Raw genomic sequence first — 23175 nt, 5'->3', positions numbered from 1 at the left:
TAACATACCTGCATGTTGTAGTGAGGTATATGCTGAGTTCCATGGTCCCCCGGTGGCCTGGACATGAGGGGTCTCTGTCCAGGATATGGATACTGGGGATCAATCATCATACGTTGAGCATACATCCCTGGTCCTGAAGGACCTGCAGGTCGTTGAAACTATATGCAAAAAGAGCACCTGTTATGAAGTACTGACAGTAACAAGCGCACAGGGAGAACTTTAGGATAATAATCAAAACTGTTGTTTCAGCTGTAAACAAACTAATTTAGAAAACCAAGACTGTGGTCTAACCTGTTGAGCAGGATGTAACATGCCAGCCTGTTGCTGTCCTGGGTAGATGTTATGAGGATATGGGGAACCATTGCTGTAGTGTGAGGGAGGTTGTAAAGCGGATTTGAGTATGTCTTGTTGCTGATTGTTTCCCTTGCCACTATAGGACATTTTGCGTTTTTGAACCTGCTCAGTGGCTCTGATCAAGCTCTCAGGACCTGACTGTTTGTGACTTTTGCTCTTTTTCTTATCCTTCCGGTCACGGTCCTCACTGCTCACATGAAACTCCTCATCTGTGTCGCCATCCTCAGAAGGGAAGTGCTTTAGTAGGGCTCGGTTAAAGCAGCGTTCCAAGGACTCAGCCATTATTGTGTATTCTGAGGAGATACAGACAGGTAAGCATTAGCACACACACATATGATCTCATCTCCCCAAGCAGAGCAAGCACACCAACTAGGTCACAGAACCACAGTTGAACTCTGACCCCACCACCCCCAGGAGAATGCATTCTGATGGATGGATGGCTCCAGGGAGGGGAGCTGTGGGGCTGGAATGTCTCTGTGGCACTGCAGGACCTGGCGCACTGGAGGACAGCTCAATCACTCTCTATTAATCAATGTCAGAGCCTCTCTACATACTTCCACTACTATCATGACTTGCTTTGCTTATCAATTTTTTTAACACTGATACACATTCCTACATTTTGTTGAGTGGATTATTGTTAAACAGTTTCAATTCTGCTTAGATGCCACAAATCTTGGAAACAAAACTGTTCATCTTGATCATATTTACCACTCTCTTCTCCGTTGTATTCCAGACAGTTCTCAAACATAAGCTTTACATCGGCCACAAACTCATCCTTAGCAACGTACTCCCCATCATTCAGCTTTCTCTCAATGGTGGACAGGTCCATTGGAGTCTGACGAAACATTTTTAACAACTTGTTGATTTATTCTTAATGAGGTCAAATAAATGTATTTATAATAGCTTGTATGCCCACCTGTATGATTTCATGATAGTTGGGGGCATATGACTCATCAACAGGCTCCATGAAGGGCCAGGCATCCTTGTGAGCTTTGAGGGCCTCCAACACTGAAGAGAAACCAATTCTACATTATTTCAGTGGAACTGCTGCAAGTATTAAATGAGGAAACGAACACTGTGGCTTGACCACAACACAAGCACCATTGTCCAAACGTACCTTTGTAGAGAGCGGTGTAATCATCATCCATGTCATAACTACAATACAGAAATAGAAGTAATGAATAGCAACAATCACCATAAAACATACACATAAAAGCTTATACATATTAATTAGCAAGTACAATTAACATCAAATGTGTGTTTGGAGACTATTAGCAACATGAAAAGCTAATACTAAGTTTGAGAGTTAAAATGGAGTCCTTACAACTCTTTGGTGCGACGTGCTCGACGAATAGGTGAGTGAGTCTCCAAATTTAGCAGCTCGGGGGGAAGTTCTTTCCCTTGGGAGAGCAACCAGGCCTTCTCCTCTCGCTGCTTCCTCCTACGTGCCCGCTCTGAACAACACAAAAACATGTGAATGACAGAATAATAAAGCCAAGTTCTACACTTATTACCATTAATAGTGCACTTTTTACCTGCCCACTTGTGCCTGGGCCAATGTGATGAAAAGTTGGCAAACGAAAATCGAAAACGAAAAAGTCGTAATAAGAGCAAATCATCTGGCAGTTTTAGAAGGCACATTTGATCAAAGGGCACAGACGAGATAAAGGGGAGAAGTGTTTTATGTGCTGACATTAAAGGCACTGACTGACACACCCTGCTGGGAGGATTAAAAGAGCTTGAGGAAGAAACCACTGGAGAGAACTGCAGGCTCGATCTTCATCCATAATACATTAATGTGCATAGGCCCATCCGCAGCAGCACAATCAAGAGTTAATTAACCCGCTGACAGAGGATATCAGAGCTGGATGATTCTCATGAGGAGTGAGGTTGATCGTTTCCCCTAGCTCAGCTCTTTGTATGATTAAAGCAGCCTTGGGGTAAAAGCACGCTGATTTCAAAACCACCATGTTGAAACAAGACCATAGAATGTGCTCTACCATCAGTGTGTGTTTGATCATGCTTCTGGGGAAACTTTGGTTGCCGGTTACCTCAAGTGTGACTCACCCTCGACAGCTTTGACTCGCTCCTGTTCTTCTCTGTCGCGTTCTTCCTGAAGCAGTCTCTCTTCTTCTTTCCGCTGTTCAGCGAGCAGGACTTGCCTTTCCAGGTCCTCCTCCCTCTGTTTCTCCACCTCAATTGTGGCTCGTGTCTGCTTCACACACATGCATAAATGAAACTGCAGCTTACAGAACATTACTGACACGTTTAAAAAAAAAAAACCATACCCAATTCTCTTTACTGCCATGTTGTTCAGTGTAGCTGTTGTGTTCCTCTGGCAGATTCAGTAGCTTCTGCTTCATCTCTTTCTCCTGGGGAAGAATAACCTTGTCAGTTGTGGCTACACACATATGTGGGTGTCAGGTAGGTCACTTGGGGGATATTGGCCCCTGCCAAATATGCCCTTTGTTTAACCAAAGCAGGAGGCTAAAGAGTGTCATTGCAGAACCAAACAGCCCAAGGCTCATCAAAATCACCCCCCTTTCCCCCGTATCTCAGTATACTCAGAATCTTCAGCTTTGTCTATCACCCTACAACACTTAGTCCCATGCTAGATGGAGTGTCTGTGGTATCACCACTTAAGAGGTCAAAAAACCTGCAGCGCTGCAGGCCGTCAATCACCATGCTCGAGCTCACCTCACCTCAAGGTGAGAGCCTGCCACATGGCGACGGCTAGATGGATTGTCTCTGACAGGGCTGTGTGCATGTGTGAGAGAGAGTGGGTGTAGGGGTTTGATTTGAAGAGGCAGTTGTCCAAGTTAAAACCCATTGCATCAAGGTTGCGAAAGAAAATATCTGGTTCTTTGCAGATCTATGTGTGAAAAATGTGAAGTTGAATAACATTGGCAGCACTGAAGAAAGATGTACATTTTACAGTGAGGGTATGTAATGGTGATTGCTGGAAGAGGGGTAGCTATGGCAACGAGACACTCTAATGGGTCTTGATTAGCCACGGAAATGACATGTCAACACCACTGCAAAATGTGCATACCAACATGCATCTGATATAGGCAGTTTTCTCACTGGTAAGAAAAATATCAGGTATCCAAGTTATCTATGTGGTATGAAAATGAAATAACTTTAATCACATTTTTAAATGTACTTTAGATACTCAGGGACAATCATAACCGCTGCAGTTTTTTTTTCTGAGGCACTAAGGACAATGGACGCTGCAAGGCTTTCTGAAAATCAAAATCTCATGCCAGTACGACCAGTCATGAAATTGCACTCATGCACTGGTATTAAAAATCATCAGCAAAAGTACCAGGGAATGGAATAATAATAATAATAATAATAATAATAATAAATACATATTTTAAGATTAATAATTTAATAAATACCTTCTAAATATGTGTGCAAATCTTGAAAAGTTTTGATCTTATCTGATTGTATACTTGCCTACTCTTGAGGCTGCCTTGTCAAGTACAACAAATTCAATGCTTCAACACTGGTAATTAATATTAATGCAAAATAACTTAAAAACATCTTACCTGTTGCAAATTAAAATGTTTTCTGCATTGTAGGAGGGAATTCTCATTGTTCTCATACAACTAAAGAGTCATTTAAACATCCTACAAATATTGCCAAACTAAAATATGTCACCATTGTTTTTTCTGGAGATCTCTGGCAATCTCTACTGAGATGATAACCTATATCCCAGTTTCATAACATGACTCATCATTACATCACATCACATGTGGTGCAATCAGACAGACTGAAAAGTCTCACCTTGTGTTCAATCATGCTACTAATCTCAGGCAGGAAGTTTTGAGTGATGATGCGGTGCAGGTGACGGTCCTGAGAAGAAATTCGGTCCTTAATACTTTCGGCTAGATTGACCCACTGTTCCTCGGAGTCACACATCAGAGACCAGACACCACGCTCACGCTCTGACAACACATTACATAAACAGCACCTCATTACACATAAAAATAATCGATATCAAAGACAATTCATGTTCGGAGACCAGTCAAAAACTTGCACAGGATAGGAATTTTATTATAAACTAAGCATCAAGATAATAATTTGTCAAATGCTTCTTATCTAGCAACCAACCACAATTTGAGCTTTGATCTCTTAGAAATCTCTGTGAAGGCAAGCTACAACTGCTGGCATGGTTGCTAGCATTTCATTTCAACTTATGTCATGAAAGCTCCACATTTCATGCTTTTGCTGAAAAAGCATTTCATGAACATTGCAGCAGACATGTATTACAGCCGCCATGGGCACTGTAAGCCACTTACATTGCAGAATTAAAATGAAGGAGAAATGGTTCTGCAATGACTCAACATCTTTACACCTAAAACCAACTAAAAGCAGCAAAACCGGTTTCTCACCTATTCCAGGTTTAGACTCCCCGACACTTTCATCCTCTTCCTTCACAGAATACTCCTCGTCCTCCTCCTCCCTGAAACAAACAAGATTAGAACCTTATCTTTCTAAATAATTCAACTTCATAGCACCAAACTCTGACTAGTAAGACTAGTTGTAAGAATGTATACAATGCATTTAACGGAAGCTTACATAGATTCATCAATATCCTCAGACTTCTTTGGTGGCCTCCCTCTTCTCTTCTTCTCAGACACTTTGTCATAAATGTCACTGTGAAAATGGTACAACTGTTAGCATTTTTTGTAAAGATTTATTTTTGGCGATTTTTGCCTTTATTATGATAGAAAAGTATAGAGTGGACAGGAAGCAAGGTGGGAGAGAGAGGATAATGGAAGGGAAGGGATCCGAAGGGATCGGAAAAGGTCTGCAAGCTGGGACTCGAACTCGGGTCGCCCGAAGCGCAACTGCGCTATATGCCGGCGCGCTGCACACGAGGCTATTGGCGGCAAGTTAACCATACTTTTTAGCAATTATATTACATATATTATAATGCATGTATTAGGGGTGTAAATCAGACCGTTCATCACGATATGATATCGATTCTCTCAGCCAGCGATACGATATTTGCTGATACGATTGGGATTTGATTCAGGGCTATATCGATTGATTTATCGATATTTAGATATCATGTGCCAAGTTTACACAACCAGTTAAATTTTTATTAACAGGCAAATGCAAACAAAATATATTACATGAACGTTTAATTAAACTCTTTAAAAATTGCACCCTCTACAACAGAAGTTGTTCTGAACTCTTCTGTTGTTCTATTTACAACAGAAGAGTTCATTTGTATACATACTTGTTTATTTTCATAAATCATGTTTTTTTCGTTTTTTTCTTGTGCATTACAAGTAATATCAATCGAAATGCAGCTGGGTTGTTTTGATTAAGTAATAATAACTCAAAAATACAGGTAACTTACAAAATTAAAGTTCATTGAAAGTATGTTTTTTATATATTAAAAGTTTCTTTTTTAGTTTAATCTTTTCTTCTTTTTTTTTTTGCAAAAGCAGATAAATCCACATTTCATGTTTCAGAGTTAAACAAAACCAAGTAATTGCTAGGGCTGTAATCTCCCAATCGATTAGTCGATTATTTGGTCGATACGTTCTGGCTCGACCAAAATTCTGATTGGTCGATTTTTTGCCGCGTTCATTTCATCAGTTTTGCTGCGTTCATTTCATCAGGTGGAAAGCACTAATTGCTAATGGGGGTGTTTTCAGAGCACCCCTGTTTCACAGGTAACAGTCTTGTCTTCAGAACACCCCCCTTGTTTTCACTTCTTTTGGATTAATCCAACCCACTGGAGAAGAGCGACAGATTGAAGAAAGTAGGCTACTAGAAGGTTTGCTGAATATTATTTATTTAATTGTGAGAGCGTTTAATTCATAGTCAGTCAGTCCTCTTCTACCATGTCAACAAAGACATCGGCAGTGTGGCAGCATTTTTTTTTAAGTTAATAGTCTATTCGTGTCTCAGCCGCGAAGCTGAGCTCCACAGAGCAGCTGAAATGATAGTGTCTGTCAGTTATTATAATACATATGACAAAAACAATTGTCTAAATTACAGTATGTTGCATATTCCTCAAAAGTTCTTGTGATGATATCACTAGTTGACAACATAGTACTATTTTCGGAAATCATAGGCTATGATATTGCGCAGGTGCACGTGACGCAACACTGTCAGAGCCGACAGACTCGTGTGTCAGACTCATTTCAGTGCAAAATAATTAGGTCAAAAACGATTTAATATACTACAAATAGCCTACTAGGTTTTTACGTTTATTTAAAATTCATTTAGGCAGAAAACAAGGCTACCAAGTACTGCGCACAGTGCACAGCTAATTAATATAACGTTTTTTTTCCTAACGTAATTTTTAGTCGAAAATTTCAAGACTTCAGTCGACCAAGATTTTCTTTGGTTGATTACAGCCCTAGTAATTGCTATGAAACATAATAAAACACTTGGTTAATCTTTGTAACGTTAATCTCCTCAGCTGACATAGACGCCTGACAAACTTTGTTGTTGTGATTACACGCAATACAGGGAGCTTTTCCCTCACCACTGTAACGTTCTGCTTTAGCAAGGTTTCGTGAAAAATTTTCAGCTTTTATTTTCCTTTTACGCCCCGAAGAAGATATCACGAGTCCATCAAGTTTGTTGAAATTATTCATCCTCGATCACTTTTAGTCAGCTTTGCCGAAACTCCTCTCAGCTAGCACGTCTTTTCGAAGTGACTAACAGCCCTGTCACCTGACCTGAATACTGTGCGCTGATTCGCTAAAACGGACTTATCAGGTTGCGTTCAGAAACAACAAGGGTGCTTGTCGGTTTCTGCTGTAAAACATGAACTCGCGATGCCTTGACAGTGGACAATACTGGCTTTTGTGACAAAACATGTTGAGGGTTCAGTCAATCTTGTCAGGCGTCTATTTCAGCGGAGAAAATTTACGTTATAAAAGACACACCGGCAGAACGGAATGCGTAGATGGACATTACGTGAGGATGTGGAGAGTGTCAAAATAAAGGTACTGTATATCGATACTTTACGTGTGGCAGATACATCGTATCGTTAGACGTTTGATCGATGTATTGTTACACCCCTAGCATGTATGGGTATGTTCATATGTATGTAGAAATGTGAAATCCTCTCCATACCTGTATTGTGGAGACATCCCTTCGACTGGCTCCTCTTTGTAGAGCCGTGTACCGTAAAAGTACCAATAGAGGGCCCCGTTCCCATCCTGGCCCAGCGGCTCAACACGCAAACTGTCTGCATCCAGACCCTGCAAAACCCATGATCTCTATTAGACTCTTCTGCTATGGTGAGGATAAAACAAATTCGTTTTTTTTAAATGGACCAAAAAAGTGTGCTATGACATGAAAACAAGGTTGCTACCTTGAGCCTGTCGAAGACATCAGCAGCATCAAGACGATAGTCACAGAGTCTGTGCAAAAGCTCCACCTGTGTGCGGGGTGGTAGCTCCTCAAACGGGCGCTCCTTCAGAGGATTGGGCTTCCCTTCTTCCAGTTCCCAGCGGTAATTGATGATGTCTTCCAGATAACTGCTAAAGGACTGAATCCTAAAAGGAAAAAATCTGAATATCACGAAACAATTTGCAAATAAAGCAGCGGTTCCATCCCATTCCATTGGGGGTTAAGTCACATGTGACTAATGATTAAGTCACATGACTTGAGGCAAAGTCACATGACTTTGATGCACGTCTAGGTACTTATTCAGAAAGTGATTTTCTATCGTATTTTACGTGCATTACTTCCACCTGAATCATTTAAGTTTTTTGAAAATTCACATCTTTACATACAGCTTTTTTTATCCCCAAATTTACATATGCAGATAGAAACTATTAAACAACTGACCTGTGACAACAGGAAAATGAATGCACAAAATCTTACACTTGTCCACTAAGGGGTCAAGTACCCTTAAGCAACACAAACAAAAGCAAAGCAAACTCAAACAATCTTGTTTGCGGCAGTTAGGGTCTTCCACCTTGATTTTAAGTTAGGATAATTCGCTTTATAAATTATTCATATGATTTAAGTTCTACAACTGCCTTTTTTGTGATGATCCAGGAAAAAAAAGTGAATTCCGGGTGGGGTCAATTCGATCAACCCAACACCCAGTTCCTGGTACTAATGCGTAGGGCAAGGGTGAGCCTTAGGACAACAAGAGAGAAGGTAGAGAGCAAAATAGGATAGAAAGAATAGGCTTATCTTGAGAAAGCAGAATGATCTCTCTCACAGCTGCAGGCCCCCTGCCATTCCATCTTTCTCCGCCTCTCTCTCTCATCCGTAACACTCCCTCCCCCATTCTGCTGGAGCGTTTAGCACATGTAGAATGAAAAGGGCACTTCTGTGAAAGGCCAGTGCCCCGTGGCCTCCCCCTGGATGCCAGTTGCTGTCGAATCCAATAAAACCCTGCGTCCTGTTAACGGCCTGCCTGAGTATGCGAAAGGGATCATTCTTGCCTACCCAGTCATCGACCGGACTCCTTTTTGCTGCTGATGAGGCACCGCTATGGAAGGGAGCTCCCTTTAGGGGCTAGTCATTCATCACAGCACTGACTCTCACAATAACTCACACTCTTTACTGGGATGGGGCCCATGGCCCCTTGACCTACTACTGCTGCAGGTAACCTAGCTCCATGACTACAGCGCTACTACAGTCAACTGGTTGCATGCAGATTGGAGATGGAGTCTGAGTCAGACACAGGATGTGGGTTGGGCAATACCATGCATAAGATCCTTCAAGAGCACAGAGGAGGGTTGCAAAAACACCCCAAACAGTACAGTATTATGAGTATTTACGGTTCAATACAAGTTAAGCTCCATCGACAACATTTGTTGCATAATGTTGATTACAAAAAATGGACTCATCCATTTTCTTTATTATGCTGTCATGGCAACAAAGTTGTGAAATTGGATATTGCAAAAACTGTAAAATTGGACATTCAATTTTATCATACTAAAATAATGTTGTTTACATCTGGCCCTACTACTGGAACAGTGAGTATTATTAACATTTACAGATTCACTTCCACTGTAAGTGCCTCACTGTAACCCACAAGTATTGTTGATTGAGCTTAACTCTTATTTAAAATTGAACTCTATACTACATTTGTTTTCTTTTTCATTAATCCGTTTACTCAGATGTACGTCATAATATGGAAGAAAATATCTGTCGCTACTTCAGTTACGTCACAACTTTAAGGTACAATGGGAACAGGAAATACTGATGGTGATGCACTTACGTGATGTCGCTGCGTTGATAACATCCTTTCAGCAGGGAGCAAAGGAGGTCCGAGAGGAAGTCTTGGTCTTGTTTCAGTAGTGCTTGCTCAAGTTCCTATAAAAAAAAAAGAACACCAGGGATTGGTGCCATTACAGCAGGGTTGAGTTTAACTAGCAGCTGCTTTTACAAACTTATTAAACGATATTGGCCTAAACAGCCTAGCTTGACATTTTTATATTCTTAGACACTCTTTCGCTGATGAGAAAATGTTGTGGCTTACTAACACCACATAACGTGGGGTACTCACAGTAGTAACCTCGATTTATGAATTTCATATAGTAGTTTGACATTTTCAGCAAAACAGTGTAGCCTCATGTTACAAAACTCTTTAGGGGTACTAAAGCTAAAAGTAAGTGATGCAATAACAGATCCTGTTTGACCACCTTCTTAGGTTGTCATTAGGCATTACGGCTGAAACCAGAGTAAGACTAATTGTTGTTTTAAGGAACTGCCTGTAGAGCAATGTCACTCAACCACGTTCAGTTCAGGAACCAACCTGACGAACTTCCTTTGTTTGCAAGAGACACATTTTAAAAACAACCAGTGTGCACTGAAATGTTGAGTGAATGTGGTGTCAACTTAATTTGATCTTTTATTTACACTATAAGATTATACCACTACAACGCACTTTCTAACACCTCTGGACTTGGATAAATGTTCCCAATCCTGTACAAACGTGTTTCAATCCTCATACAGGTGAGAAAACAACGAGATATGTTAATGACATTTAGCCTAATGTTAATTCTGATTGGTTAATCAACATGTAGAGTAGTGGCATGTCGCAGTATGTATGTTTAAGTACATTTCCATGTGCACTTATAATCAAGCTACAGCAGGTTTTGGATGCGTGAGCTACAGTCCTCATCTGTCTGTCCAAACATGCATAACACAAAGCATAATAAAATATTTAAATGTATTAAATGATCCTCGTGCATGAACCGTCTTTTATAGAAAGCACACACCACAGAGGCCAATTGTAACACATTAACATGTATTAAACTGAAGTGAACTAAAGTGTTAACGGACCCAGATTTATGAAGACGTTCAAATTGTGACAACCTTCTATTTTAGTTGAACTAAAGCAATTTATCATTCATCACCCATCCATCGCAATTTTAAAAAGATGATTTATTGTTTTGGTCCAAGCAAAGTCAAACTTTTAAAGTCCAAGTAAACGTACTTTGTGATGTGCTGAATGTTGAGTACTAAGAATGTCACAATTTGAATGACTTTGTCAATATGAAGCAAACTGATGTATTACATCATGACATCTGGAGGCGTAGCCTAGTCATGAAAGATCTCAGCACCACTGTATACTTAATCCCTTTGAGGGGTACCATGAGCTATTACCATCATGACTTTGGGCAAAAACAAAATCAACCCATGTTGCTCTAGAGGTATTTTCCCTATAGGTGTACTGCAAGTTGCTCTGGGTGAAAGTGTCAGCTTAATGACAATTCAAAGCAAATTAGACATCTGAACAGGCTATGAAAACATCAGGTAAAACCAATACGGGAAGCAATAAGTCACTGTCAAGATGAATTAACAGTGGAGTACTACAAGAGTACAGAAACATGGTTGGTAACCACCTGACTTTAAAAACCTATTGGATATAAAGTCCTGGTAAAGTCTGGTCATCTTTATGGTAAAGTCCTTAGACTTACACTAAAAACACACCAAAACATTCTCCTGGTTCTCGATAAAGCTTCTAGGAACAAGATGGAACTGAGATTTAACCTTGACCCCAGTCTTCTTTCATTGTGTTGCAGCTATTGAGGGTTTATGAAGCGGCAGTAAGTGGGACTGCAAACTCCAGCCTACTGAAAGGAACTAAGCGACAGCATGAGCCCACAGCCACAGCTAGGGCTAGGCTGACCCAGCACAACCTGACCCAGCATGCACTGCTCTCTCTTCAGGATGCCCAATGTCACTAAGAAAGAGGGAGGGGGAGCTTGAGAAATGTAAATGGACAGTGCTCCATCACCGGTCCATCTCAAGGAGCTTAGCGACTGCGGTTGCTTTCTTTCACGAGGACACAGCGAGCCACTCAGTCCCTCAGGCAACAGGGAGCACTTTTCAGCTCCCGTATAAAATATCCTCCCCCTTTATCCTTTCAGAGCAGAGTGACACAACAAAATTAACTCAAGGGCGAGAGAGGCAGCCCATCCATTCATCGTGAGATTCACTCAAGCTGCAGATTGCCGTTTCTCTCGAGAGAAATGGTGTAGAGAATGGGGTCATGGAGGGTCAGCTCACACACCTCCTGGCTGTAGAGAGGAAACCAGGAGCCCAGTGTCAGCAGCAAGAGACAAAACAGAATGAGAGCTTGAAAAACAGGATGAGACATGCTTGTGCTTAAGGTGAAAAAAAAAAAAAACACTGTCCTTAGTTTGTTCTCTTGGGGGGAAAAAAATGGCGGTGGTGTTGCTTAACATGCTGAATTCATTAGGCTTTTTTGGGTTGATTGTTGAAGCAATTTAAAAGCTATTGATTATCCCCTCCAGGTACTCAATAAAGAGTCTAAAGTGTCTGTGAAACTCCTTATTGAAGGAGACAGTCTGTTTGGGCAGGAAGTCCAGAGGGGAAATGGATCCACCGTAACAAAAAGGGTTATCGCCTGGAAAAATTTGGTAACTCTTCATGTCTTCATCTATTTATATCCATCTCTTCACAACTCACTCACAGTGAGTGTTTGGTTCTGCCAGGAACATCCAGGATTGCCTTCAAGTGATGGACCACTCTGGCCTTCCACACGTCCCTCAGAACCTCCGTTACACCCACAAAACTTCCTGGTCCCTTGACAGTTAGAGGACCAGAGTGGGCACATCTATCAGTGCAGCCTCGACTTTGATCACACACACTTCAAACCTGAGGCCGGCTACGGGGGATTAACACAACCCCACTTCGCTTTTGAAGTTCCATTCGGTGGCTCAGATGGCAGGGAAGGGAAATTAATGTTGTGCGTGTCCTTTCCACCACAAAGTCTCCTTTAACAGCTCCCTGAAGATATCAGACCTCAATCTTCTGTCTTAACCAACTAGCAAAACAGATTTGGTAATTGCACAGCACAGTTTGGCAAAAAACAGTGATCGTATTAGAGTCATTAGAAGTAACATTTTCAGTCAAGTCCAAGGTTACAGTGATAGTTCACCCAACAATGAAAATTCTATCATTTGCTCACCCTGTATGATATTTTAAAGAATGGTTTGACTGTTTTTGTCCAAAACTGGCCCTATTGACTTTCATTATTTGGACAGAAAAAAATAGGCTACAAATACTTTTTTTTTTTAAATATCTTCTTTTGTGTACCACCGAAGAAAAAGTCAGACATGTTTGGATACAATATAAAGGAGTAGGCTAAATTATGATAATTCTAATTTTTTGGTTAAATACTCCTTTAATAGTTTACCAAAGAATTATTCAATGTGGCTGACATTGTAGGTCACATGACATTTAGTTATAAAAGTGACACTACTGAAAACAAACAGTAATATCAGGGGTCGGCAACCTATGGCACGGGACAATCAGTGGTATGTGACATTAGCTAAATAAGAGGTGTATGTATATAATTATAAACAAAGTTCCTCTAACTTGTTTATGGATGTACATTTTGGAGTAATAATTCCTCATGGTCACACACACATTTGAACCAACGCTAGTGCGTAGATCCGACAAACCATTCGTGTGAGCAGAGGTGCGAGCTTCTGTGATTATCCCTCCACATGCCATAAGGTTGCGGACTAAATTAAAGCGTTAGGCTATATATTTTATCAGTCTCAGAGCTAATTCACTGAATGTCACTGATAAAGTTGTGTATCTGCCAAGACAGAACTTTGGCAAAACTGAGCCGCCCTCTGTATCAGTCCGTGGTGCACACCAGAAACTCTCTACAGATGCATACAAGCTCTTGTTAGTTAAGGGAGTAACAGGCAGACAGTGAACGTTCATCTATCTGTATAACGTTCTCTCCACTCCCTGAACCGTATCTCCTGATGCCACACTATCAACCTACATTACAGCACGGCAACATTATGAAGAGAAAGTTTACCAACCGAATTGTGGATCTTCCAATAACTGAGACTTTCTTATAAAGAGTTTGCGGTGCTTCAGATTCCGCAGAGCAGCACTGGACTGGCAGTTGATGATAACGTAAAGTGGAGAGATACAATCCAGATAAGGTATTGTTACTCTCTTCCCAAGAACTTAACCATGCATAAAAGTAATTCTCTTGAAGTCACCAGTGGAAAAACAGCCTTGTTACCACCTATTCTTTCAAGGCATTCAGACCTCTTCTGCTGCTGCCAACTAACAACAAACTCTTTCTTGTATATTGTGTACTGTATATTCTTTGTTCTTCCTTATTTTTCGTGAACCTTTATTTTGCTTCGCTTCTGCTATGATAAAGAGACATCCCCTTTTGCATTGTGTGTTCATTTATTTTGGGGGTGAAGCAATGAATATATATATTTTGATTTTATTTTTTTATTTTACATTTTTGGGTTTAATTCCAATAATATTTTGGTCATATCACTACCAGTACCCACCAGTCAGTACAATTTTGGAAAGGGTCAAGAGCAGGGCAGGTTATACAACGGCCACCCATCTCAATGTCAGGGCCAGGTGCAACAGGTGGCCATGGATGGGCGGCCAGACACATCTAGGGTTTGGGATCACTGCACAGGCAACTGAATGGGGATCATTAACTCCCCTAACAACAGCCTCCCCATTCTCAAGTCTCTTGCATGGCCACCACTTGGTGGTCTTTTTGCCAATATCTTGAACAGGATATTGTCCAACACCACCAGGTGCAGTAATGTGCTTATGACCATTAACAAGACTAGTTTGCCAACAAAACTAAGCATTAGGGCTGCGTGCCTTACCACATACATAATGACACATAATACAGCACCAAAAAGTCTTATCAAAAATATCATTAAATGAAGAGCACACAGTTGTGTTTGTTAACCAAACAAATGCTTGCACAACCTCAAACTTTTTTTACCATCAGTGACAAATACCATTGCAAAAATAAGTTTGAGAGAATGTTGCACAGCACTACTTTCTGGTTATGAAAGTATTCCTGGTAAACAAAGATCAACAGGTTAAACTCGCTATAATACCATACCTTGGCGGTAAAGCTAATGCAAAACCATAATGATGAAGAAACTGCCTCAAACGTATAAACAATATCATCCTATAATAAAAGTTGAGGCATTTCTTTGATCATTAAGGTATATTTCTCTAAAATAAATAGTTTAACTTAAATCAGAAGACCAATTTCTTACATCACTTTTAAAATGAATATTTAACAATCAAGGGATGGGGAATTCATTTGAAAAACAACATTAAAAATTATTTTTCCTTCTGTAAATATCACTGAATAGATGATTTGTTTTCATTAGAGACTACAGAAAAGACTCAAAGGCTTTAGCCTATCTAAACAGTGCCACAATATTCAGATAAAATAGTTCTCCTTGTAAACCTAAACACATAATTTGAGCTAATTTCAACTAACAATTTCAATGTCGATGCTTATGCTTCCAAGTCGAGTCTGAATTTAAGTGCGACTTGAGACTTTTAGACCCAAATGTATCCAAAATAGGTATTAATTAAGCTGCATTTCCTAACTAGTTAAGCAAAGCATGTAGTAGTAGGCTAATGCTCAATATAACACAGGCTTGATTGTTTATAAAGAAAAAAGAAAGACCAATTTCAGAGTTCAGGGTGAGTTGGTCTGAACAAGAGGTCAGAGCAAACTGACATTATCTATTTTTAACATCGGGAGCACAACCAGGAAACATTACTATAAGCATAACAGACAAGACAACCATGGCTTCTCTCCAAACAACTATTCCCAAGAGCAGCTGAGTGGGTCTAGCTGGGCCATTGTCACAAACTCGCCTATCAAAGCACATTGACACCCCCCCAGCACACCCCTCCAAAACACACACACGCTTTACACGTACACACTCTCCGCCACCTCCGCTGTAGGCTGAGGGTCCCTCACGTCTCATGCACACAGCCTCCCCCACCATCCAACTCTATCCTGCGGAGTGACATTCCCACTGGAGCCCCTATCGCTGCCACCCCCACCAACTCAACTGTCTGCGGGGAGAGAGCTGCAATCCCAGATGACACACTAAACATCAGATTTCCCATCATGCACTTACGAGCTCCCAGCAGGTTCTTGCATCATGCTGCCATGAGCAAAAAAAACAGCACGTCGCTCAGAGGAACACCTGACAGTCACACTCTAAGCGGGTTAACACTAACCCGACAAACTAGGATCACAATGGGGGCCTCGATTTCATCCCAGACAAAACACAAACAAGCAACGGCGTGTGTGGAGCGGCAGCCTCAAACTGGAGACAGACACTGGGAGCCATGGGGCGCTACAACAATAGAGCTGCCTGAAACAAACACCACAGAGTACAAACCCCTTCACCCGTACCCCATGTGGAACCATCTGATACATTTACTTCTGCCCTCACCTGTCAATCAGAGGTGGGGAGGGGGGGTCAGTGATCACAATGTGGATGGATACGGTGGTTAAGACAGACTTGGGAAGTACCAGATGTGTTGTGTACATATGATGGATTCACTGTTGCACAAGGGTCATATCACACGAAGAATGCAAAGTTAATGCAAAACTTGACGTCTTGATGCTGGGCGGTTGCTATGCAGTAGCTAAATAAGCTTTTTTTTTTTTATAGCCTACATCTGAGCGCGTAGCCTTTCAAACTATAAATTGATAACACATTGCAGTCTAAAAAGTTGTCTATTACTGGTCAATCATCAATACGATACGAAATATTGTACATCCATGCTTTACACCTCTCCTACACATGGACAGCATCCACTGAAATCTGAGACATTTGATAAAGCGGTCTAGAATTGCATATTTTGGAAAATTATGACATAAGTCTCTCTAGCAATGCTGCATTTATTTCATCAGTAATTACTCCAATTTAGAAAAATAACTTGTTTTCTATTTTAATCATTTTAAAATGTAATTTATTCCTGTGATGCCAAAGCTGAATTTTCTGCATCATAGTGTCACATGATCCTTCAGAAATCATTCTGTTATGCTGATTTGGCTGTGATGGACTGGCCAACTGTCCAGTTTGTTCCTCCACCTGTGGCCCGAGACACTGGGATTGGCTCCAGCATCCCTGTGACTCTAAAAAAAGGACAAAGCGGTTTGGAGAATGGATGGATAGATGGATGTTGATTAGGTGTTTTCTATTTTCTATTGTGCTGCTAATATTTTTTAACTACATTTTTCTTTTATAGACTATCAATTTAATGCATTCTTGCTGAAGAAAAGAAGAAGACCCCAAACATTTGAACGGTAGTGTATGATGAGTTGTCGCTGATCACATGATTTGAATGCTTAGAGAGATCATGTCACAAACAGTATGGCCTTGCCACGCTATAGTAATTAAAGAAAAGCAATAATGTTGAGAATATGTGGTTGACTGGAGCAGATTAGGCATAAGTTAAAATCTCGGGTGAGAGCGGTTCTTTTCAAGCTGCAACATCTGGGGTCTGAAACAAGGCCTGCTGACCCATCAGTTATTGATGGTGCAAATCCCACAGTCAGAGCTCACTTCCTCCTCCTCAAAACCACAGGAGCTCTACCAAGGGTGAGCCTCTCGCACATCAAAGCTGCTAATTCAACACAGGCTTCATAGATACGCACATGCACGCGCACATATACGCTCACGGCCACCCTTCACAATCGGCACCCGGTGTTGGAGCAAAACGAGAGAGCACTACAGATCCTCCTGACACAAATCCATTTTCCTCATCTTAATCCATCTGTTTTTCAAAACAAGAGCTTGTCGCCAGCTCCCGCTCCACCAGGCCCCATTGAGATTAAATCTCCCTTTACAATCAAGCAGCGCAAGGCCCTAAAGAAACCAAGCACCCAGTTACGATCATCTCAGCTCTCCGGGGGGAGAGGCAAAGAAAGCCACCATCTGTGATTTAGTCATGCTCATGCCAGGGCCAATGATGGAGCAACAGTGAGTGAGGAGGAACGTGAATGAGGCTCTATTCAACACCGGCAGAACACACAACCCCAAGTTGGGTGGAGGAAAGAGCATAAGGGGGCACTTGTACCCAAGGATGAAGGTGTGATAAAGAAGATGAAAGGGAGGAGTCCACGATAATCCACTGGGAAAATTCTGTCATGTAAGATCATGGATGAGACAAACAGCTGTCAGGGAACATGTGGATGGATGTGCTACGTCAGAGCTTGACAAAGGCTTAATGAGCTCTTGCACAATAGCCTCTGTGATCTCTGACAGAGACGAGCGTTAATTAGGGGTGCATCAGTAGTCTGAATTATAAACTCGCTCAGTCACTGATTCTCATTACAAAAGAAATGGAGAAACAACTAGTAAACCTGTGTGAAAGGAGTCTGGTCGCAAGAGGATCAAAAGAAGAGTCAAGTCAAAGATGACTGCTTCAAACTGTAAAAATGCAATCTTTGCAAATCTTCACAAAAACAATCAATATAATGAATAACAGACATTTATGGAAACCATTTCCACTTTAGAATAAAAAAAATAAAATTGACAATCACACAATGAAACTTTCTCTTAACTGCAACTTTATCTTTCACAGAGTGGCTTTATCACACACAATGTGATATAAACAATTCTCGTGGTTGAGCCTTTATCTCTCACAAAGTGACAGTCTCGTTACTGTCTCGATCTTCTTTATTTCTCTTAATGATTACGTTATTTCTCAAAATATGACTATTCAGTAGCAACTTCATTTCATTCTCTTCAAACAAAAGTATGTCAGTAAGATTATTTAAAGAAATTAATAGGCTACTTCCACAAGGAAACATTAAACTGATCAAAAGTGACGTTTATAATGCTTCAAAAGATTTCTTTAAAATAAAATCTGTTGTTTTGAATTTTCTATTCAAAGAATCCTAAAATAAAATGTAGGATAATGTGACTGTAGACTAGAGGAATGGCTGCTGAAAGAAAATTCAGCTTTGCCATCACAAGAATAGGTTAAATTATAAAATATATTTAAATAGAAAACAGTTATTTAAAATGAATAAGACAATATTATTGTTTTTACTGTATTCTGAAATAAATTCAGCCTATGAGCATGAGAGACTTTCAAAACACTAAAAATATCTTACCGACCCAAAACTTTTGAACAGTAGTGTAAACATTAACAACAAGTACACAAATTGGCATGTGATTTAGGAGAAATGGAAATGGCTGCAGATTTAACAAAAGGAATACCAAAAGTTCAATTATTACACAATTAAAAAGTGTGAGTGAGTGATGGTCAGTTCTCTACAATAGATGAAGTTTGAGCAATTAGTAATGAGCTTGTCTTTCTCCAGATGCCCACATTGCTGACTTTGCCCACCAAACATAATCGATTCATAAACTAAATTAAGTCCCACTCTCATCTTCTGCTGCGGCAAACGCTTGACTAACGCCCACAGATCAATTCTCCATCTCCACCCACTCTCCAGACACCACCAAATTGATAATGAAGACATATGAAAACAGACAAGCAACAAAACACCAACTCTGTGTGGAGTCAGCAGGCTCGGTCCTCTGGTTGTGTTTGTGTATGAGGGGTGAGGGGGGACGTCCTGAAGGACTCTGTCTCTCTCGGCTCTTGGAGGCGGTGGGATTTCAGGGCTCGTTTCACAGCCACACTGCCAGGAAATCAAGCGTGCTTCACACAGACAAAGAGCAAGGAGAGAGCCCAAGCGAATAAGGCCTCTTCCTGCCGAGCCCTTCTCACATCTAGGGCAGAGATACGGAGCGCGACTGTGAAATGTAACCAAGGAACAATGTGCAAGGAGCCGTTTTGTCAGCATGCCAAGAAGAATCTCCATTGTCGGCCCCCGGAACGGATCCGGAGAAGAAAAGGAGCTGGCCAACACCTTATACTTCATACTGGATCATTGCCTTTGTAATATCCACTGTGTTCGACACACAAAGCTTGTGCTCCGAGTGTGACAATCATGAACAAATTCAATCTTTCAGTGGGTTTCAGTCAAAATAACATTAAAATATTTGACAAAGCAAGATTCTTGGCTAGATTTTTTGCCAATCCCAATGTTTATTATAAAACAAAATACTTTTGTTCAAGTTATATCACTGTTTATTAAATGAATGAAAATCCGACTACTCAACAGGTGAGATTGTTAAGATCTTCGTGACAAAAATCAGGTGTACTGGAATGTCAACGTGCAAAGTCATTTAAAACAAACAGCCATACGGCGGCCACCTTATAAAGTAGGCTTTCTCCCACGTAAAAGACATCGTATCCTCTTACAGACGGATTTGTGTTCTATTTACCGAACTATCCACCTGCTTTTTTTAGACACAGCCCTGTGCCTCATGCTCGCAAGGGCTGAAACCGAACAGGTGAGGTACAAGAAAACGTCAGCTAACACCACATAAGGATCGTCTTTGAGCGAGTTGCTGGAAAATCTGCTTTGATGAAATTCCCATCAACTTGTTTTGAATGGCTCACGCAAATGAGATGAAGTTTGACAGAAATCCAAATGCGGCAAATGTATGCAAGAAAAAACAAAAGCTCAATTCATCATTTGTACCTGAATTGAATTGAACATAAAATAGCAAAGTTCTTAAATTACAACGCCAAAGTATGTTCAACTAAAACGTCCTACTATTTTCTTCCTACGGCAACGTAAAGACAAGAGACTCTTTACCGTGTTCAACAGCCACTTCAACACTAATAAGCATTAGGACAATTGAGCTTAAGGCAAAGATAATAATAGAAGACTGGCGCAATGTGACGGATGACTTAAAAAACGTCTCAATCACTAGATTAAAGCAACCGATTGGATTATTCACAGTCCCATTCACGCGCGGCTGCAAAGTTACCAGGATACTGAAGTGGGACTGAGAGCTTTTGTGCTGAATGACCTTGGACACCTACGCTGAATGCAATTAGGATGCGAGGAGGAATCGTGAAACGGTCAATGACTTGATTCTGACACAGACTCCCACCCTCTGAAAGTAAATCCTTTAACACTGCATTGACACACGCTGCCTGTAATCTGCGATCACCAAACTACACACAGTCAACATATGCAGGAAGCTCAGTTTGCAATAGTGTTGCAAAAAAATCAAACATGTGACCAAAACGACTAAATGGTCCGATTAACCAATTAGAGACCGATAATCGGTTAGGCAGATATTTTACATTCACACTTTTCAGTTAAATTGATACTGACACTTTAAATAGCCATTCATTCTCAAGCTGAGAAACAATAAAAACAAATCTGCATAAAATTATCTTTATGATTAACAACAACAGCAGCATGATTATTATTAATAATTATAACCATTGTTATAATGAAGACTATACCATAGGGTTTAATTGTTGATTTAGTCATTTCGAGTCAAATAAAACAGAAATTATACAATTTAAAGTAGTTTCTGCATAATAATCTGTCATAAAAAGGCAATATCGGTCGATCTCTCTAGTATGAAATTCCTATTTAAGTTGTAACTTTTCAGGGAAGCAGCACGCGGTGATCAGCAGATCAAACCCCTCATGCAATAACAAAGCCAGTGGCCAGCACGTTTCACACATGTGGGGGTCGAGGAGGACTGATGCCTGTGACAAATACACACGATCTGTGCTGTTTCCCAAATGCAAGTTAAAGGAGGTGATAAAAAATGGGGGTGACTCAACTAACGTTACTCTATTTAAATGTTTTTGGGTTACATTCACATCGGTAGATCAACGCGAGACTAATTTTGCAGCATCATTGTTAATAGACTGAATCAATAACAAACAAAACAGACAGACAGTAGGAAACAATGGCCAAGTCGAAGGCAGCCTGTGATCCAACAATAAACTTGTAACGTTAACCCAACACTCATGAACTTGAGTTTATAAGATGAAACGAAACAAGCCCAGGTGAACGAGCTAATCAAGTAACAGGAAAGTTTGTGTAGCAAACCTATTCGACGCCACTTAAATCGAGAATGAAAACCGGTCTTACGAGAATGAACAAGAGACTTTAAACTTAAAACAACGCACGACTTAACGCTAAAATTGATCCCGGATATTAACAGAAATATCGCAGCGTTTATATTAGCAATTGGTTTAACGTTAACTTAATAAAGGCAGAACAAAGTCTAACCTTACTATATAACCCAACCAATATAAACAAAGACAAAACACTACTAACCACTGAAAAAACATGAATTTTAAAGCTTGTATTGGAGTTATCAATCAACGCGTCCAGTGATGGTTTAGTTCTGTTATTATATAAACCAAACTAAATAACTGACTTTATTCTATCAACGTCACTATCAGAGACTTGCGCTGACGTCCCATTAACTAACTTACAACGTGAATGGTTAAAGTGAGCGTTTGCCAGGCAAACAAAGTCAGACTGCTGGGGAACATGGCCAACTTGAGTTTGGTTTTCTTTAGTTAATTCATACAGGTATGGTAATTTACCTCGATTTCAAAGTCTGGTAAACTGAACGCCGTCCTGAAGAGAGAGCAGAAGTGCGCTATGGCGGGGACTTCCCACCAAGACTGGATCTCCTCCACAGAAGTTATACATCCCTGGGACATCTTTCTGTTATCCTACGAATGTCTCACATTAAAAAGAGTTGCTTAGACGAATCCGCCCAGCGTGTTCCTCACATAGAACTTGTTTAACTGAACAGTAAAACTTGTTGTCCTTGCGGCGCAGCAGCCATTGCGACCCGTAGAGTTGTACAATCTGTTTCAATCCGCATTTCACAGGAGAAGAACAGATGGGCTGGGCGCTACCACTTGTCACGGGGAGGGGGTTAGCGCGCACCAAAACAAATAAAACATCAACACAAATCAAACTAAACCCTCGTTAATTTTGTTTCAATCACCACTGTTGCCAATATTAGATTAGTTTAATAACTATTTTACTTGATCTGGTCACTGTGAGAGAAAACTATCGCAGTTAGTCAGTTTATACGGCAGGTGTCTTACCTCCGCTCGAAGTGGTATGTTCATTTAAAGGGAATGCACACACATTTGAATTTCGTTGAAAGGGAAGTTGCTCTGTTGTTATTACAGTAGAATCCTCGCGTTTGATCTAGAAGAGATGAGTACGACAGAAAAGACATTGATATTAATACATTACACATTTTTGTATTTAATTAGTTTTTTTTTAATATAAATTATTTATTTGATTTTAACTTCTTAATTGTTGTCGTGTACGAACGCATCATATGATAATGCAATGAAGTCCATGTTATTAGCTCTATGGTGGCTGTTGTTTGTAACCTACAAAAGTTGACTGACCCTAATTTGTAATGCGCTAAAACTGTTTCTAAATAGTGTTGTTGTTAGTTATTATTATTAAAAAAAAAAATTCCCATAAGTTTTAAGAATTAATGAAACATTGTAATTCTAATAGCAGGATGACGCGTTTGAAGACTACCTTTTTATTATTAATTTAAATAGTCTGAATAACACATTGGTCTTCAAAATATGGACCCAGCGCCCCCTGTTGACACGAATAGATAAAGCACACTG

General features: G+C 40.4%; 1 protein-coding gene across 2 annotated transcripts in view; it reads right to left on the bottom strand.

The window, feature by feature from the left end:
* Positions 1 to 22411, bottom strand: part of cecr2 (CECR2 histone acetyl-lysine reader) — a 28064-nt gene extending 5653 nt beyond the window's left edge. Inside the window, exons 1-15 of one of the 2 annotated variants that reach the window (XM_084397257.1) lie at positions 22111 to 22411; positions 9575 to 9669; positions 7706 to 7889; positions 7465 to 7592; positions 4939 to 5016; positions 4752 to 4822; positions 4144 to 4304; positions 2643 to 2726; positions 2422 to 2566; positions 1679 to 1808; positions 1472 to 1509; positions 1271 to 1362; positions 1063 to 1189; positions 292 to 647; positions 9 to 158 (exon numbers count right to left, since the gene is read on the bottom strand). In XM_084397257.1, the coding sequence (XP_084253383.1) occupies positions 9 to 158; positions 292 to 647; positions 1063 to 1189; positions 1271 to 1362; positions 1472 to 1509; positions 1679 to 1808; positions 2422 to 2566; positions 2643 to 2726; positions 4144 to 4304; positions 4752 to 4822; positions 4939 to 5016; positions 7465 to 7592; positions 7706 to 7889; positions 9575 to 9669; positions 22111 to 22230 (1959 nt within the window). In that variant the 5' untranslated portion in view covers positions 22231 to 22411. Of the gene's footprint in view, positions 1 to 8; positions 159 to 291; positions 648 to 1062; positions 1190 to 1270; positions 1363 to 1471; positions 1510 to 1678; positions 1809 to 2421; positions 2570 to 2642; positions 2727 to 4143; positions 4305 to 4751; positions 4823 to 4938; positions 5017 to 7464; positions 7593 to 7705; positions 7890 to 9574; positions 9670 to 22110 lie in introns of both variants that reach the window. The other variant, XM_084397256.1, reaches the window with a different exon arrangement.
* Between the last annotated feature and the right edge of the window lie 764 nt (positions 22412 to 23175).

Source organism: Rutilus rutilus (assembly GCF_951802725.1).
Source record: "Rutilus rutilus genome assembly, chromosome: 23".
NCBI lineage: Eukaryota > Metazoa > Chordata > Actinopteri > Cypriniformes > Leuciscidae > Rutilus > Rutilus rutilus.
This window is presented reverse-complemented; position numbering and strand designations above follow the sequence as displayed.